Consider the following 17,241-nt stretch of genomic DNA (forward strand, 5'->3'; position numbering starts at 1 on the left):
TGGCGTTTGGCATTTTTTATGTGTCATACAGTTATACAGTATCCTATTCACATATTAAACAGTCTTAGAAACAGACAAACACACCATATATACACCTTATATTTGAGAAGTCCTTCAAACATACATGTAGGACAACCAGCAGGGCTCCGCTCAAAGGCATATCTTCTCCTGCTGGTGTGGTGTTTTCTCTTTTACCATATGAAAATTCATATGTAATATGTCTGTAATCCCAGAAGTCAGGCCTCTGGTCACTGGTCATCAGAAGGCTCGGCAGAACCTTCATTTCTAGGTTGACTAAGCAGCTCTTCAATTCGCTGAACGTCCATCTCAGGGTTGCTGACGCACCCACTTACTCCCACAACCAGCTCATCTGTAAGCTTTAAGCGATTGCCCCTACAAAAAAAAAATAACAATAAAAAAGGCAGATTTGGTTTGTCCTGAAATTCTGTTCTAGAGAACTTAGTGTCTGAATTGAAAAGTGGTGGAGGTGATGGCAACTAGACGTCTAAAAAGATTAATGCCTCTAAAAGCTTAGAAGGTGGTTAACAATGCACCAGAGATAGTTTTATGAGTTTTGAGAAGGTTTAGGCCTCAAATGCTTTTTTGTGGTAAACTGGAGAGGTATCTGTATGGTGGTGTGGGGGTGCTGGGGACTCCACACTTTCCTCCCAGCATTTTGGTACTGCCAATTAACCCACGCATTCGTTGCTCCCCTTAGCATGGATATATAGATAGATAGATATTATATATATATATATATATATATATATATATATATATATATATATATATATATATATATATATATATATATAAATACATTATATATATTTTTTTAATGTTGTAGATCACCAGAACCTCCTGGTTCTATTATCCACCACTGTTCGAAAATCAGACTCTACAGGCTTATTGGGCCTATTTCTGTGATGCAGGAACGTACCATTCAGCCACCCTCAACTCGTACTGTTCTCTCCGTTCTCGCCGTCTTTTGTCTCGCATGGTCTCTCCACTAAGCTTCTGTAGACCGATGATAAATGCCCCAGTCGGCAAACTGAAAGGACAACAGTTGATAGTTCAGAAACAGCAAATCAGAAACAGCTTTCTTTTCACACTGTTAAGGGGCTTCATTCCAGTTAAAGCAATTTATCAGCTAAGAACTGTATCAGCTGTATGAGTCAGTAAAGCCCTGTTCAAAGGTGCCAAACAAAGATTTTTTGTAGTATTTCAGGTTGTTCTCTGATGTCTAAACAGAAGCTGAGTGATTTTGGTTTGGGCGAAAATCCCCAGATATGGTTTTTGCAACCCTACAGTGCACGTCAGCAAAAGGTAAATTGAGGCTAAAAAGAGTCCTGTAGTTTTCGACCGGCATCAGCGACAATGGCACTGAGAATGGAGATTGAGTGCCTCACTCTCAGTGCTGTCACTCCCTCTTGAGAGATGCGTTTGCCCCCGGGCAGCTCTGTATTCTTCCTGCCTCACACTCTCTCACTCACTCACTCTCACACACACAGACACACACAAAAATCACCCTTCAACCCCCTCGCCCCCTCCATGACTCTTTCTGTGGGCGTTCTGTTGGCCAGCTGCGCCCTTCCCCACAACCCTCGGTGTCCATTTGCATCCCCCCCCTCTATCTCCCTTTCACTCTCTCTTGCGCACACTCTCTCACTCTCTCACACACACACACACACACACACACACTGTGCCAGAGGTACCCATGTGCCGTGCAGAAGGCCCAACTCTTGAGGGCAGAGCTGTGCGAGTGCCTAATCCAACAGCTGCACTGCATTTTTTTTTTTTTTTTTTTTTTTAAACCTCGCTGTCATTTTTCCATTTCCTCTCCATCCATCCCTCCATCTTCTCTCCTGCTCCTGGCTCTACACTCAGCATCACTTCCTTCTCTCTCTCCCCCCTTCTACCTCTCTTTTTGCCTGTTCTTCTCAGCCTTTCCGTCTGTCTCTTTCACTCCAGCCAGTGGTGCTCGCTGTTTTAGAGTGTGTGTGCCTGGGAGCAGGCGCTGTTGGTACTGGCGCGCTGACCGGCACCTGTGTGTAAACTGCCCCAGTGCCCGGCCAGGTGCAGCAAGGCAGGCGGTGAAATGAAACCAGGCAGCTAATCCAGTCGGCACATCACGCTCTAAATAGCGCCCCGGCTTGAGGATGGGACGTGTCTATGCATGTGTGTATGAGTGTGTGCGTGTTTTAGCGACAGATATGCAGACATGTGTCTTTAAAAGGCAACACCTTTGGGAACACCTTCCTCTAAATCCCTTTCAACTTCAAGAGTGAGAACTGTGCTCATTATTTAACTGGTCAATAAATCTGCTCCTGCTCTTCTCCTGTAATAACAACATTTCTCAATGTTGCGTTTATTTGATACTTAATAAATCCTCATCAAAAGTTAATTAGTTTGTCACAAACTCCAGGGCTCAGAGTGGTCCAGCGAGCTAAAGCGCTTGGGGAAAAAAAAGTACATTTTAAAACAAGCATGCTTACTAAGTTTTACAGTGCATCCAACAAGAAGGGCAGCGTAATTATTGCTGTCAACCCCCCCCCAAAAAAAAAAAACAACAACAAACAAACAAAAAAAACACCACAACTTTCCAGGAGAAGATAAAAACCTTAACTTTTAATGGAAGTCAATGTAAAAAGATTTCATTCTAGGTCATCACTTTATATTGGAGTCATTTTTATACAATATAAAGAACAACTGCCAGATTCGTATTATGTCAAAATATAAAAAATGGCAAAGCAGCATGCAGAAAGCTACAGTTCTACACGCTAGAAGAAATTCCGGTACTTAGTATGGGAAAGTACTTTGAATAGCATTTTTTTTTTTTTTTTTTTACGCTGTTGGTGGATTTTGTCTATGTGACAAAATATTGCAAGAAATATTGTATATCGTAAAATGTGATATAAATGTGATATACATTTTTTCCATATACTCCTGGGCTCCCCCTGCAGTAATCATGCTTAGCGCTCCCCCTCATGGACAGCTTTAAACGTGTATTTGTTGACAAGCTGAGAGGTAAAGGAATACTACACGATTTTACACAAATATGACTACGTTCTTGCAACAGCTCTTGTGCAGCTCCACCAAAGTTACACAGTGGTCAGCAGTGTGCTGAGCATGGAGTGACAATGACAGAGACACCATTCTCACTATTAAAGTCAGTGGAGCAATACAGTGATTTTAAAGCTGTTATTTTAAGGTAGAGTCCCACATGGTTCCAGCTTAGGAGTCAAAAGGTTATAAGGGGGAAGAACTGAAGTGTGGGCATACACGCTGGGTTTAAGGAGTTAAACTAGTTAGCTATATGTTTTTTAATCAATTAAATAAATAATTAATAATGAATAATTAAATACTTAGTTAGCTATGTGTTTTTTAATAAAAAGCCGTTCTTCAATTAGTAAGTAATAACACAATAACAATAACAATAATCACAAATATTTAATATCTAACCAAATCAAAATGTGGTTCATCAAAATAACTTTGAAGCTTTGAAGCTGTTATTGTATGGTACAATTGTTGCATACTGATGCTTTAAAGGTATCAGTACTGTCGTTGAGATATTCAGTTTGATATGGCTAATAAAACTAAAACCATTTCAGTTAGGGCTAAACGTTTATTGAATAAACGCAAGAGACTGATTAGGTTAGATTAGATTTGACTTTGCGATGTTCTTCATGTTTAAATGATAACTGATATGTAATTATCTATCTATCAATAATTATATATTGATATTAGCAGATAAGTAAATAAAATATAGGAATATATCCATCCACCTATCCATCTTTTTATCTACTTCTTCCTTGTGAAGGGTTGTGGTGGGATCGCAAGACAGGAATACTCCCTAGACAAGGCGCCAGTCCATCGCAGAACACAGCACATACACCCATTCACTCACACCTAGGGAGCAATTTAGCACAGCAAATTCATATACCACGTGTGTTTGTGGGAGGCAGAGGGAAATCAGAGTACCTGGACAAAACCCACACAGTCCTGGGGAGAACACTGGGGCTGGAGAGTGCATCAAACCCACAGCCCTAGGCTCCTGGAGTTGTCCAATTTGGCCCGTCTATTTACACATCAGTGCATTAACCGCTACTTTATGTTGCTCTGATCAGCATCTTGATTTTGTCCCTTTCAAACATTTCTAATGATAGTTGTCAATAATTAAATTAGAGTCTGACTTTGATAGCTGTAGTGAAATAATGCTAGAGTTTACTCACTCACCCCAAAGCAGCTCCAAGACCTGCTCCTGCCACCAGTCCCCCAAGCCCCAGATTTATCCGGAACAAGCCTCCGGTTACAGCTACACACAGAAATAACAGGTCTTACTGATGTCACTAAACATAAAGCACACAAACATCCTTTATATTAAACTAGAACAGCTGTGGGAAAAGACCCTCTTGGAAGTCACTGTTATCTCGGCAATAAGCTTGTTTCAATTTTTCATGGATTGATCATTGATCACTTGCATTTTTATGATGTACACAGTGTATACAGTCTTGTTTTGCAAGATATTTTTTATTTCTTTTTGCCAAATTGAAAACAAACACTCCACAAAAACAACAAGGCGGCAGACGTCAGCTGTAAAAGTAACTCGATATTTAGGTAACTGCATAGTTAACTACATAGCTATACAACTACATTTAAGCAGAGCAATAAACTGACAGGAATAACTGCACACTCATTGACACGTACAGAGTCACTGTGTGGAAGGACCTTACCTCCCGCTGCGCAGAAATTACTTATGGTGTTTTTGTCTCTGTACACAGAAAGGCCAGTACTGACAGCGCTGTTAGAAAAAGAGAAGCAGTGACGGGTCAGAACAGTCTGGAGCCGCTGCAGCTGTAATCACTCAATTCCTTCTGATTAAAAACTCAAAAACTCACTTAAAAAGGGTGACGAAAGCAGCTATTCTCCAGCTCCACCTCCACCCGTACCTCACGAATCCTCTGATGGCTGCATTACGGGCCGCAAGCTAAAGAACCAAAGCACAACAAAACCACAGTGGGTGATTCTGAGGAAGTAGAGATAACAAGCAGGTAAAGCAGATGAGTCTTCTGTATTTGACAGATCATATATGCCTCGGCTGATGTTAAGGAGATGTGAAGTGTTCTGAACTTTAGCCTGGAACAATGGCATTTCTGACGGACTGTACGATGTGTGATCCATCGGCTCAGGTTTTACTTCCTAAGCCAGAAATGCATTTAAAATGAGGCTTGTTTTAGCCATTCCAAAATCAGAGCAGGTAATATAAAGTTTAAGCTGTTCAATGATGGATAAACAGTAAGTATGTGACTGTGGTCAGGTGAAATGCCTACATGCATTTTTACATATCTGATTACCATCCTGTTGTAGAATTTCTAACTGTAATTTTATTGAATAAATTTGATTTTCTTTTAATGTGGGGGTTGTGAAAAAAGCTCTGCTTTTATTGGCTGGTTTACGCCACTATGGCGACTTGCAGCTGCGAGTGTTAAGGTGTTAGTACTGTAACAAGAACACTGTAGGTACATTTGTGTACATTGTGTACTACTACACAATTCAATTATTTAAATATTTGTAGCTATATTATAATTATATAGAATAAGACTAAATGCAGACTAAATGCACTGGGCACTTTTGGACACAGGGAGAGATAACAGTTATTTTCCAAAATCCAGAAATTCCTAATAGGATTACAGAATGACAACACAACGTTACATTTGTACGTTAGTAGATAAACTAAAAGTTCATGATAATAGCCGGTCTTTCGAGAACAAGAGCGATTCTAATATATTAACAGAGATCCTGCAGAGAGGAAGGAATAAGACTGAACTGCTTTGATGAACTTTTTGAGGTTATCTGTCGATATGAATGGAATGCAGTGATCCTTATTTGCTTTCGTTTCCTCTCACCACTGCTTCCACCCTGTTGCTGTAGACCTCCCCCTGGCCCCGCCGGATGAAACTCTCGCGGGCGTGGCGGGCTGCTGGAAGGCCTCCATAAACTAGTCCCACCAGAGCCGACGCTCCACCCATTGTCCAGATGTTCGTCAGCTCCTCTGAGTACTGCTGCCCAGGTCTAGAAGAGTAATGTAGTGAAGATCAGGCAGACTGCACAACTTCTAATCACACAGTCAAAAAAAGAGAAATTCTTAAACAAGAAAAAAAAAAGCTGAACAAAAAATGCAAACCTTTTTTACTTTTTTTTTTTTAAGTGGACCTCCACTCTGCCTGTAACTGCTTGACCCGATTTTAATTATTTTACCCTTCAGTTTTTTTTATTTATTCATTACTTATTTATTCGTATGACAATTTTAGTTACTATAAGTATGATCCTTTTTTCAGTTGGTTTAGCTTCAATTTAGTTTCATTATTTGATCTTACTTTCACTTCACTTTAAAGTTTAGGATTTATTTAGTTGTTTCAAAATCTCACTTTGACCTAGTTATTTTAAACTTAATTTTAATTTGTAAAACGTTGACCGACTTTTCATGTTTTTACCTTTTTAACTTCTGATTCCAGTTTTATTGAAGTTTCTTGTTTATTTATTTTTTAAATTTCTTTTTAGTTTGAGTTGAAATGATCTAAAACATATTAATATTAATATTAACATTAACGCTCATCTACATAAGCAGTCATTAGGTAGGCTCAGGGTACAACTGTACCCCCTGCTTTCAAGACTGTTTAACAAACTGGAGTTGCAGTAAACATAATAAAGAAAATTTATACAAAATTAAATTAATAAAATTAGAATAAAAAGTTTTGAACTGTTTAAAGTAATGAGATGTTTCCCACTAATACTGAGACCTATTAATTTCACACAACCCCCCCCCCCCCATTTTACCACATAAATTGAATAATTTCTTCTTTACATTTTGTCAAAATGTTACGATGAATGGACCAATAGAAATGTTCCAAAATGTTCAAAAAGACTTTTAACAAGGTTTTTTCCTTCCTCTGTGAAGCTGCCATTTGAAGAATAAAGATTTTAGCCTGACAGAGACTATTTCTGTCAGTTTACAGCAGAAATTCTGAATACTGTATTTGTATGCAGCTACAGCTCTAATATCAACTGCATAGGAGTCAGGTGTCCTGATGCAGCTTATCTGACCTATGGTCAACAGGTCAATCAAAATTCTCACAATTTACGATGCAGAGGGAGAGGAGAGTGATACGAACTCTTTCTGGAATAGGTCTTTAATGCGGTCCCATCCCGTGTCTGGAAAATCCGGCCTGCCCAGATGTTTGGGCAGAGCGGTGGTGCCAGGCTGTGTGTCCGCGCTCTCAGCTGCATGCACTCTGGGCAAGGTGAGCCTGAAAAGGTCCCAAAGCAGTCCGGTGTGAAAGGCCCTGGGGCAGGCTGTGTCTGTCGCCTTCACCCCGCACCCGGGCGTGCATGTAAAGGGGCGCTCTGGGTGCATCTCGCTCCAGTGGGCTGTTAAATCACTGTGGGGGGGTGGGAGAAACACATGGCCAGGGGTTAGGATGTTTTCATGTACTCAGAAACGGCTACGCCAACATGCCAAGCCTTCAGGGAAAGGAATATGGAGACAGGCTGTATGCTGACACCTAAAGCAATGCAGCTGCTGGAAAATATGGAGGAATTTATAGAGTAATAAGAGGAGGAGGGGTCTAAGGTAAGCCTTAAGAGAACTGTGCTATTCCTTTTTACTCTACATTTTTTGCACAAAAGTATTGGGACACCTGCTCATTTAATGTTTCTACCAATATAATATTCAACAGTATTAAATGGAGTTTATCCTGCTTTTGTTGGAGTAACTGTCAGGAAAGAAGGATTTCTAATAGATTTTGGAGGAGAATTGCTGTGAGGGTTTGATTGCATTCAGCAACAAGACAGAGTTAGTGAGGTCAGGATGTTGGATGATCACCACCCCACCTCATCCCCAACCCCAACCCCTCCTAAAAGTAATGGATAAAGCATCAACCATCATTTCCAATAGTTCCACTGATCCACAGCTCAATGCTGGGGAGCTTTATACCCCTCTAGCCCACACCTGACATTACACATTAGCAATGGGAGCAAACTGAAGTAGCTGAATGCTTTCATTAGCAGGGGTGTCCACAAACATTTGGACATATAGTTTATGTTACAGAAAGTTAAAGTATCCATTATATATTAATAATATTTTAATTATAGATATAGTTTAGCTATCTAGAGATTTTCAGAGGTGACTAAATTCTTTCACAAAATAAGAATTAATAATAATAATGCACTTAACTTTTTTTCTGTGCCACATTTCTAAAATCATCATAAGTTACCATTACTTAAGTCCTGGAAACTAGTGGAAATGTCTCACAGGGTTTTCAACTCTATAGCATCTAGCGAGCTACAATCCACATTGTGCTTACAGTTAAAACTAACAAAACTCTAAAACTAGCTCTTAATATCGTATCATATTCAGACAATTCTGTAATTTTAGCAACCAAGTCGTTGTAATGACAGAAAATGTCCCTTTAACGAAATCCAGGCACTGCTATGTGAGCTAATGCAGCGTTCAAGTGCTGTCGGGAACTGGGAACTACCGGTTGTACCGCTCGTAAATTGAACCCGACCAGCCGCTGAGGTCGAAACTCGATATTCTAGATGAAACACGAGTTTACGAGTTGTTTTGTGATATCTTACGGATCTCCATGCTTAGTATACGATCACCCGATCTGGGTGAAGTTGTATTCACTAGCTAGTTGACAACCTTCCGACGAGCACTCGAACGCTGCACTGAATGCTCAGTGACCTCAGAGCTTACCTAGCTTCAGGACAGCAGGGCCAAATCTCAAAAATGGCTCCACACTCCCTGTGTAGTGCACATCGTAAGTACTTAAATAGCGACTTGTGACCACAATCGAGCAGCATTTCTAGAAGAAAGTTGTTCTAGGTTCAGTCATTGGCAACACGGCTCCCTATTAGACGCTTGATTAAGTGCAAAAACCGCAGTTTCATCACTTACGTAGTTCCCTCAATAGGGAGCGTGAAGCTCATTGGGACTCAGCCTCGGAATGCTAACTACCGAACCCGGCGAGCTGAATTCACAATCAGCGTGTATCTCGTCCCGTGAATCACAATGTCCTACCAACCCTGTCCTGCCGCAATACCGAATATATTCACACAACGCCTCGGACGCACACATCAGAGCAAAGACATCTATCTACAGCTCGTTTACCTTCTGCCTCATCTAACGCTCCTTCGTCCTCCACCACAATGTCAAAACACGTGGATTGGCTCCTGCAGCGACGCTTAGCGGTTGAGGACTGAGCAGCAAGCAGTGGAGTCGACTCTAGGAGTCGATTCCAAACAATGATTCTTTGGATTTACTGAAGTCTCTCGACTTCAGTTGTTACTCAGGTGCAATTAATGAATATTATTAATATAATATGACCTAATAGATCTTAGCCAGGCTAACTGGAGTTTAAACTCTGGTTATTTACTGACTAATCGCTCGGTCTAGACTTGACCTGACTTTTTTCAATGGAAGGGGAAAGAAGCAGAATCACTGTTTGTAGGACAACGTTTTGCTACAAATATTAAATTTAGCTTTATTTGCCATGTTCAATTTATTACCAAGTATATGTTATTAATGTGTGTTTTGTTGAAAGGGGCGTCCATACATATAAGTAGACTCTCTCGTCCGAAATGGCTGGAATCGGAGAGTCGACTCATTTTTAGATGAACTCCCAGCACTACCGAGCGTTAAACGGTCAAATTGCCATCGTGGGGTACTAGTATTTCACAACGCAAATTTTCTGAAGGACGTTCACTAAAAAGTGAAGTGTACAAATGTACTGTAGCTAGCTAGCTAATGTAGCTAACGAGTAAAGGGCCTGGGAGCCAAAATCACATACAGCCATTACATGTTAGCCAGTTACTTTAGCTTCTTACCTGCAGAGTTAAACTTACATGTCTTGGCTGATCTACGTTTGGGCTTCAGTCCTTTAAGCCTGATTTTCCTCTCAGACAGACTTTCCCTTTGCCTGAGGTTTTTCTTACCTATGACTGCTGAAAGACTCCCTTTCTCCTCCAGTTCATTTGGCTTGTCACTTCTGTTAACACAGGGCCCAGTGCTGACATGCTTAGTGTTAACAGTGTGCTCTGGCCTTTATAGTGACAAATCCTGCTTCAGGAAATAGGCCACAGCCCGTTTAAACATAGGCTTTAATGTCCTCAGCATAAGGCCCTACATAAAATGGGGCCATCCTGGTGCCCTTCAAGATCACCCTGTACGTTATCTAATGCTACACCGGCTTCAGAATTCAAGCATATCGCTCCTTCTCTAAATGACTAGAATTGGATGTTTCTGTGGCCGTCCTCTTAAGATCCTCAGGGTTTTTTTTGTCGACACTTTTGGTAGAAACACAGACAATCCATCAAGTCCACCCTGGGGCCACTTCTCAAGCAGGATTTCTCAATTAGCCACAGACACCTGGTTCAGCTCATAATGGACTCAGTGGCATGGTGGGAGGACAGGACAGGAGAACCATAGAGAAGGGCTTTGTTACTTTGTTAAATACCCAAAACCAGCCATCAAACATGCGTCCCCCTAAATAAGAGCACAAGCCATTTGTCGATCTGACCACAGAGCCATTCTTGGGTGAATATTTTGGGTCGTAGACCACTCCCAACCTAGAAGCAACACTAGCGTTTATGAATTCCTCCTATTAAAGGAGCTCAAAAGCTTACCATGTAGTGTTCCTGCAGTGTACAGAATAACATCCACTTAATCTTAGGTCAGCAGTGGTCGTGTGGTCAGAAACTGACCAATTATGACAAGGGTGGCTGATAAATTGTCTGTGATTACAGATGGGCTACAGCCTGTGACTGTACACCAGCTACAGTGGATCTATAAGGTCCTGGATCTCATGAAGTGGTCAGTGGAAAAGTGACCACTTCATTTGGGCAGAATCGACAGAAAGGCTACTGTGGCACAGACATTCTCCAACCTTGATGGCAGTAGCGTCCGGGAGGAAAACCTCAGCACACAGTGTCTCACACCCTGCTGTGTCGCTGCAGACCACCCAAGAGTGCCCATGCTAACCCCAGTCCACCATCAAAAGTGCCTACTACCGACACACAAGCACTTGGGCTGGATCTTGGAGTAATGACAGAAGGCAGTGTGGTCAGCTTTCTTTTACACTTCGCTTGGATGGGTGTTTTTCTGTGGGATGCGCTGGATCCACATCCGTTTCATGTCAGATCCACTACGTGACTGACAGTAGTTAATGGATCTGGTGCTAATGTCTTAGTGCCAGATACCACAGGGAACCTCCATAAGTCCATCAGCATATGCGTGCCACAACAACTCACTGTACAAGCCCTATGAAGGTGCTCGGTGGTATCTGGCACCAAGTTATTAGCAACAATTAAATCAGCAGATTTTGGCCTACATATGTAAATGTGTTTTTGATGCATCTTTTAAAAATAAATAAATAAATAAATCACAAAATGTTCTTTCTACAGTTTAGGAGTGATACAGGCTACATTTTGAACCTTGAAAAATTTGATAATTGTAGTTTTTCATAATATGAGTCCTTTAATAGCAATCATATAAAAATGAACAAGTGCCGAAATGTTTGAAAATACTATTTATTTGGTCTCAAAAGCAAAAAAAAATATTTTCCAAGCATCGTTTCAGAGCATTTAGTAGGAACACAAGCGTCTGAATGTAAAAAAAAACCAAACAAAAACAAAAAAGAACACACATGAAGAGGTAATAGCACCCTGTGCTTCAGTTCACCGTTTATTGTTTAATGCCATTTTGGCTTTTGGCCTGTCTGTTGCAACTCGGACCATAAACTCAACGGAGCGCAGTTTACACTTCACCTATAGAGCCAAACACAAAATATCAACATATTGCTAACATACTTGAAGAATACTAGAACATATTCAACGTTGCAGTGCCAATGTGGCTCTGGATCATTACCCCTAAACTGAAGAGCGCAGGTGTGATTTGAGAGGTGCTACTCTGATGGTAAAAAAAAGAAAAAGAAAAAAAAGAAAGAATGTTGTTCATGTCTGAATGTGGCACGTCTATTCTGAATTTGGCTCCTCTACCTGCTGATGAACCTAAGCATCACTAGGGAGAGGCTGGTTTGTTGGTGCACTCTTTAAAATACAGGAGAGCAATGCCATAGAACAACCATTTCTGTACAAGTGATCCGAGATTGTGGAGGGCCTTCCTTCTGCCCTTTGAAGCACCCTCATTTTTACAGTGCAGTGCTCCATTGGCATTTCATTCATAAGGATCTGTTTCTCCATGTATTGACCAGTAGAGGGCAGTAAAGACTGCGGTCGTGCCGACAATAATACACTGGCAGCCAAAACAGATGTGCATACACTATGACATACACAATACTGTATGTCCAAATGTTTGTGGACACCCCTTCTAATGAATGCATTCAGCCACTTTAAGTTGCACCCATTGCTGACACCGACATGCAAATGCACACAAACACACAGCTTGTCTAGTCCCTGCAGAGAAGCACTGCCAGTACAATAAGTAGACTCTCTGGAGCAGATAACCATCAACCTTTTGCACTATGCCCATTTCCAGAACTTTTTTCGGACACTGCCCAGAGGAGCTGTATGTGTAAACGCAGCTGTACTGGACATTACCCGCACACTATCCTGCCAGCCCCTCACCCCAGTACAAAGTCCACGACAGTGGGTCATGCCATGTTCCTGCATGCGCTACACAGGCTCCGCCCCTTGCCGAAACCACACTGAACATGAGCAAGAATGTGTCCGACGCAGAAAATCTCCAGCTGTTCCCTGCAATTGCGAAAGGGCAGCTTCGTTCACATGTTTAACGGCTACTGTATCGTATTTTCTCGTAATACCAAGATGTTTATTTTTTCATAATTTTGATGTAATAATGACATGAAGTGCATTTTATTGCTAGACAGCAATATGCCTCCTTATAAATCTGTGTTCACTGGGTCACAGGTCTGGTTACAGATACTAAAGCACAGGAAATAAAAAAGCAAGAGTCTGAGACTGACGACTCTGTCTGAAAACACAAATCTGATTTCATCTTGCAACAATATTTTTTTCTATAGACAATGACTGCTGTGAGACAGATGTAGGTCCCTGGACAAAAAAAAAAAAAAAAGAACCAGTCGACCTCGAAACCTAAAAACACTGCAAATGTAGTTGATCAGCCTAGACAGGTTTGATGTCTGTTCTTTAGTTTTGCACTGGAGCTGCAAGGCTAACGTAGCTAACCGCAAGCCTGAATTACACACTTGCCTCAAACTGCATGAAGTCTGTGTGGTTTCTAACACTGCGTGGCCTACTGTCATCTATACAACTGGACAAAAGTACATTGCATAGCTAAAAACCGTAGTACCTCGGACCAAAACATGTCTCGGCTGATGAAGTACACCTGGCGGGAAAGGGAAAGCTGGGTTTCGACAGAACTGTCACTTAAATATGAACGGATTCACAGATGAGCACCTTCAGATGAGGCTTTGAAAGTTGAGAAACAGCAAATCAAAGGCCGACAATTCCAGTGACCGCTGAACATGACCGAGAAAGGAGTGTGCACACACACTGCGTGCGCACACACACTGAACAGCTGCAGAAAAGTGGCATCAGTGAGGAAGCTGCCTTTACAGAGTATGCAAAAAGACTACAGTCATAAGCAGCCCTGGTCAGAGGACAGGTTTGGTTGATTTTCTCTATGGGAAATCATGCTGAATATGCCATTTTCTGCACATTTTAGAGCACAATTGCTAAATTAATTTAATTGAGTGCCTTAAAATGCACAAAAAAGTGTATTCCCTGCAACGGACGTGCACTTATTTTTTACCTATTTACCTAGTGGTCCAGTCTTTGTATACGACTGTGTACACGGATCCACCAAACCTAATTTCTAACTAACTCCTCACTTCTTGGCTATTAGTAACAGCTTTGGACAGGAACATTCGTCGTGTTAGACAGAGCTGCCTTCAATATGGATTCTTTACCTTCACAAGGGTCCAACCCGCCCCTCCCCCTAATCTTATTATTCAGTTATTAATCTTAACGTCTTATCACTCAGTAACTACTACTAGCCTAATCTGTATGTAAACTAACTACTATCAAACTAATCCTCTGTAATCGGCCAGGGTTCTTTAAAGTAGCTTTTACGCGTGCCAAAGCCAGTGGCCAAAGCCATTTGTGTGAACGATGGACAATCTTGAGTGTCTGGACCTAAACAATGAAACAGTGCTGCGGGTCAAAGTTCAGACCTGCTGGGTTTGTGAGTGACCTGCTTGTAGCTGGACTTGCGCTTGGGCTTGTATGTGAGCAGCTTGCTGAAGTCAGTGAGGAGCCTCTCCCAGTAGCAGGACACATCTTCCATCCGAAGGTGATCCTCTATGAACGCCTGACCCCTAAAGGAACACAATGACGTCTTAGAAAGGCAACCTTGCGTGCAGTATGAGAAGAATGAAGATTTAAGCAGGGGTGGGCAACACTGGGTTGGATTACTGAAGTCAGTTTACTGATTTCCCTGCTCTAACAGACCTTTTAAACCTGGCAATTAACAGGAGAGTTAAAGCAGGTGTGCTTGAGCAGGAAAGACACAAAACTGGGCAGGAATCTGGCTGTCCAGGACTGGAGTTGCCCACCCTGGATTTAAGGCTCTAATATGGTTCAGATCTCTAAGTAGTCTGGGGATAGCGAGATTGTATTACCTTATTGCAATGGCCTCTGCCACTTTGTCGTTTTCCTTGACGAACTGCAGCAGCTCCCTGTATAAACACACATTTGTGAGAATGTGTAAGAATTTAAGGAACTGGAGCTAAAATTCTAAAAATGACCAATATTAGTTTAAATTTCTACCACAGATATCAAACTCCACAAAGAATTATGGAAAAAACTGTAATACAGAGTCCTAACAGCAAGCAGGTACTGCAAACTATTGCAAAGAGCCTTCAGTGCATCTACTCTGGTAATGCAAAGTCAGTGTGCTGATACAACAGGCATATCAGCAGACTTGATACTGTCTCATCTCATCTTCCACATTCTCATTCCAAAATACTACACCGACCAGCCATAACATTAGTACCTATGCCTAATATTGAGTAGGTCCTCCTTGTGCCATCACAACAGACCTGATCATTCAAGGCATGGACTCCACAACATGTCCTGTGGTATCTGGCACTAAAACATTAACAGCAGATCCTGTAAGTCCTGTAAGTTGTGAGGTGAGGTGGGGCATCCATGGATCACATCAATGAGCCTTTGGTGCCCATGACCCTGCCACCAGTTCTCTGGTTGTTCTTACTTGGACCAATTTTTTTTTATCCTAGTATAGCCACCCCTTGACAGATGCCACTGTATAAGAAGATAATCAATGTCTTTCACTTTACTTGTTTCTGGTGGTAATCCTATGGCTGAGCGGTGTATTATGCGTTTTAAGTCACTTAATACTCTAAACAATCGAGGTGCATCAAACGGTTCTTTGAGTGATGCCACAGAAGGACGGCTTTGAATTATGCCAACATAAATCAAATCAAATGAAATTGTGGTGAAATCTTGTTGAACAGCAAAACAAATCTTTTTGCAGACATTTATACCCCCTGATCCCCATGTAATACACTTCTGCACCCTAAATGCACTTGTGGTAATCAGCTTCAGCAGAAAGCAGATGGCCGTGGGGGATGGTGCAGGTCACCTGAGGTCAGAAAGGTCTTGTTTGACAGGGATGTAGTGTACCCAAGGCCTGAGCTGAGGGTAAAAGAACTCCACCCACTCCTCCCCGACGTGGAACACCAAGGAGCCGCAAAGAAACAGGTGCTTGAGGCGGAAGCTGGCTGCTACCCCACGGAAATTGAAGAGGTATCTGGTATAGAGAGAGACAGATGATAAGGATCTGCGAATAGAGAACTATAAGGCTATAGTAACCTCTTTACTACCATCAAGAGACAGAATTTTGTGTAGTGAATCAGATTTTGTGTAGTATTAGACAGTCTGTGAACAAAGTCATACTGTTACATTAGGACTGGAAAGTGTGAGACAATATTACAAGAGAGAAAATCAAGCGGCTGTTTCCTTTTTCTTTTTTAATTTATAAGGCATAGTTCAGTTTAGTTCATAAGTCTCTAGAGTTTACTCAGAATGGTGCAATAAAGAAAAAATGCCAACAGGCAGTTCTGTGGGCAGAAACGCCTTATTGATGAAAAAGGTCAGTAGGTAGTGTAGGTTTAAGCTGACAGAAGGGCTGCAGTAACTCTGTACAACCACTCTGTACAACTGTGGTGAACAGAAAAGCCTCTCGGAATACACAACACCAACCCTGAGAGGGATGGGCTACAACGGCAGAAGACCATACTGACTTCCAATTCTGGACAGCTGAACACCGGGAAAATGTAGCCTGGTCTGATGATTCTCAATTTCTGCTGAGACACACAGATGGTGGGGTCAGAATTTGGTGCCAACAGGCTCTGAGTGCTCCAGTGGACTAAATCGCTGCCACGATGGCCTGAGGATTGGACGGATGGCCTGGTTGGAATCTTTAGTCATGCTGCTTACCATCAGCAGCCGGAGCCAGAGTGAGCACAATTGGCCTTGCTTTCTCTGGGTGGGTAGAAGGCGTTTTCTCCCCCTCACATCGCTTCAGCTGGGGGGGGGGGGTACCCTGCACTTTCCTCAGAGTGCGTTGGTGGACCGGTGATGTTGCATTAGTGGCAGTTTGAATAGAGGAGGTGGCTGGTTGTGCATGCGTCAGTTCACACTCTCCCAGTGTCAGGAGCATTACATGTGATGGGGAAGAGTACTAACAAGTGGGTTGGGTAACTGTCGGCTACGTCTGCTGTGTGACCTGGTCTATCATCATTCTGAAGTCATCACCAGTCAACTGGTTTCATGAACATGACAATGAGTTGACTGTTTTCAGTGGTCTTCTCAGGCACCAGATCCAAATCCAATAGAACCTCACCTTTAGGATGTGATGGAAACGTCAGATTCGCAGCTTGAATGCACGCCTGATCAATCTGCAGGAATTGTGTGATGCTGTTATGTAAACATAGGCCAGAATCTCAAAAGAAACGTTTCCAACATCTTGAGGAATCCACTTCTATCCTATTATGGCATAGTGTTAAACTCCTCTATCCTATTATCACCTGGCTTTAAACAGTTATATCCTATTACCACCCGGCTTTTCACATGAGCATGCTGTATGGACATTTAAACGCAATAGAACTGATTCATTAAGCTTGGGTCATGGGCTGCAAGACCCATGGATGTGAGAGG

At 41.9% G+C, this 17,241-nt stretch overlaps 1 protein-coding gene across 3 annotated transcripts in view; it reads right to left on the bottom strand.

Moving 5' to 3' along the window:
• Positions 1–17,241, bottom strand: part of LOC140535998 (protein O-glucosyltransferase 1-like) — a 24,380-nt gene continuing 7,139 nt past the window's right edge. Inside the window, exons 9-18 of one of the 3 annotated variants that reach the window (XM_072657598.1) lie at positions 15,665–15,832; positions 14,682–14,738; positions 14,235–14,378; positions 7,173–7,439; positions 5,907–6,072; positions 4,899–4,987; positions 4,734–4,801; positions 4,237–4,315; positions 941–1,051; positions 1–393 (exon numbers count right to left, since the gene is read on the bottom strand). In XM_072657598.1, coding sequence (XP_072513699.1) covers positions 249–393; positions 941–1,051; positions 4,237–4,315; positions 4,734–4,801; positions 4,899–4,987; positions 5,907–6,072; positions 7,173–7,439; positions 14,235–14,378; positions 14,682–14,738; positions 15,665–15,832 — 1,294 coding nt within the window. In that variant the 3' untranslated portion in view covers positions 1–248. Of the gene's footprint in view, positions 394–940; positions 1,052–4,236; positions 4,316–4,733; positions 4,802–4,898; positions 4,988–5,906; positions 6,073–7,135; positions 7,440–14,234; positions 14,379–14,681; positions 14,739–15,664; positions 15,833–17,241 lie in introns of those variants that run through there. The other 2 variants (XM_072657599.1, XM_072657601.1) reach the window with 2 other exon arrangements.

This window comes from Salminus brasiliensis, chromosome 15 (genome assembly GCF_030463535.1).
Source record: "Salminus brasiliensis chromosome 15, fSalBra1.hap2, whole genome shotgun sequence".
In the NCBI taxonomy this organism is placed as follows: Eukaryota; Metazoa; Chordata; class Actinopteri; order Characiformes; family Bryconidae; genus Salminus; species Salminus brasiliensis.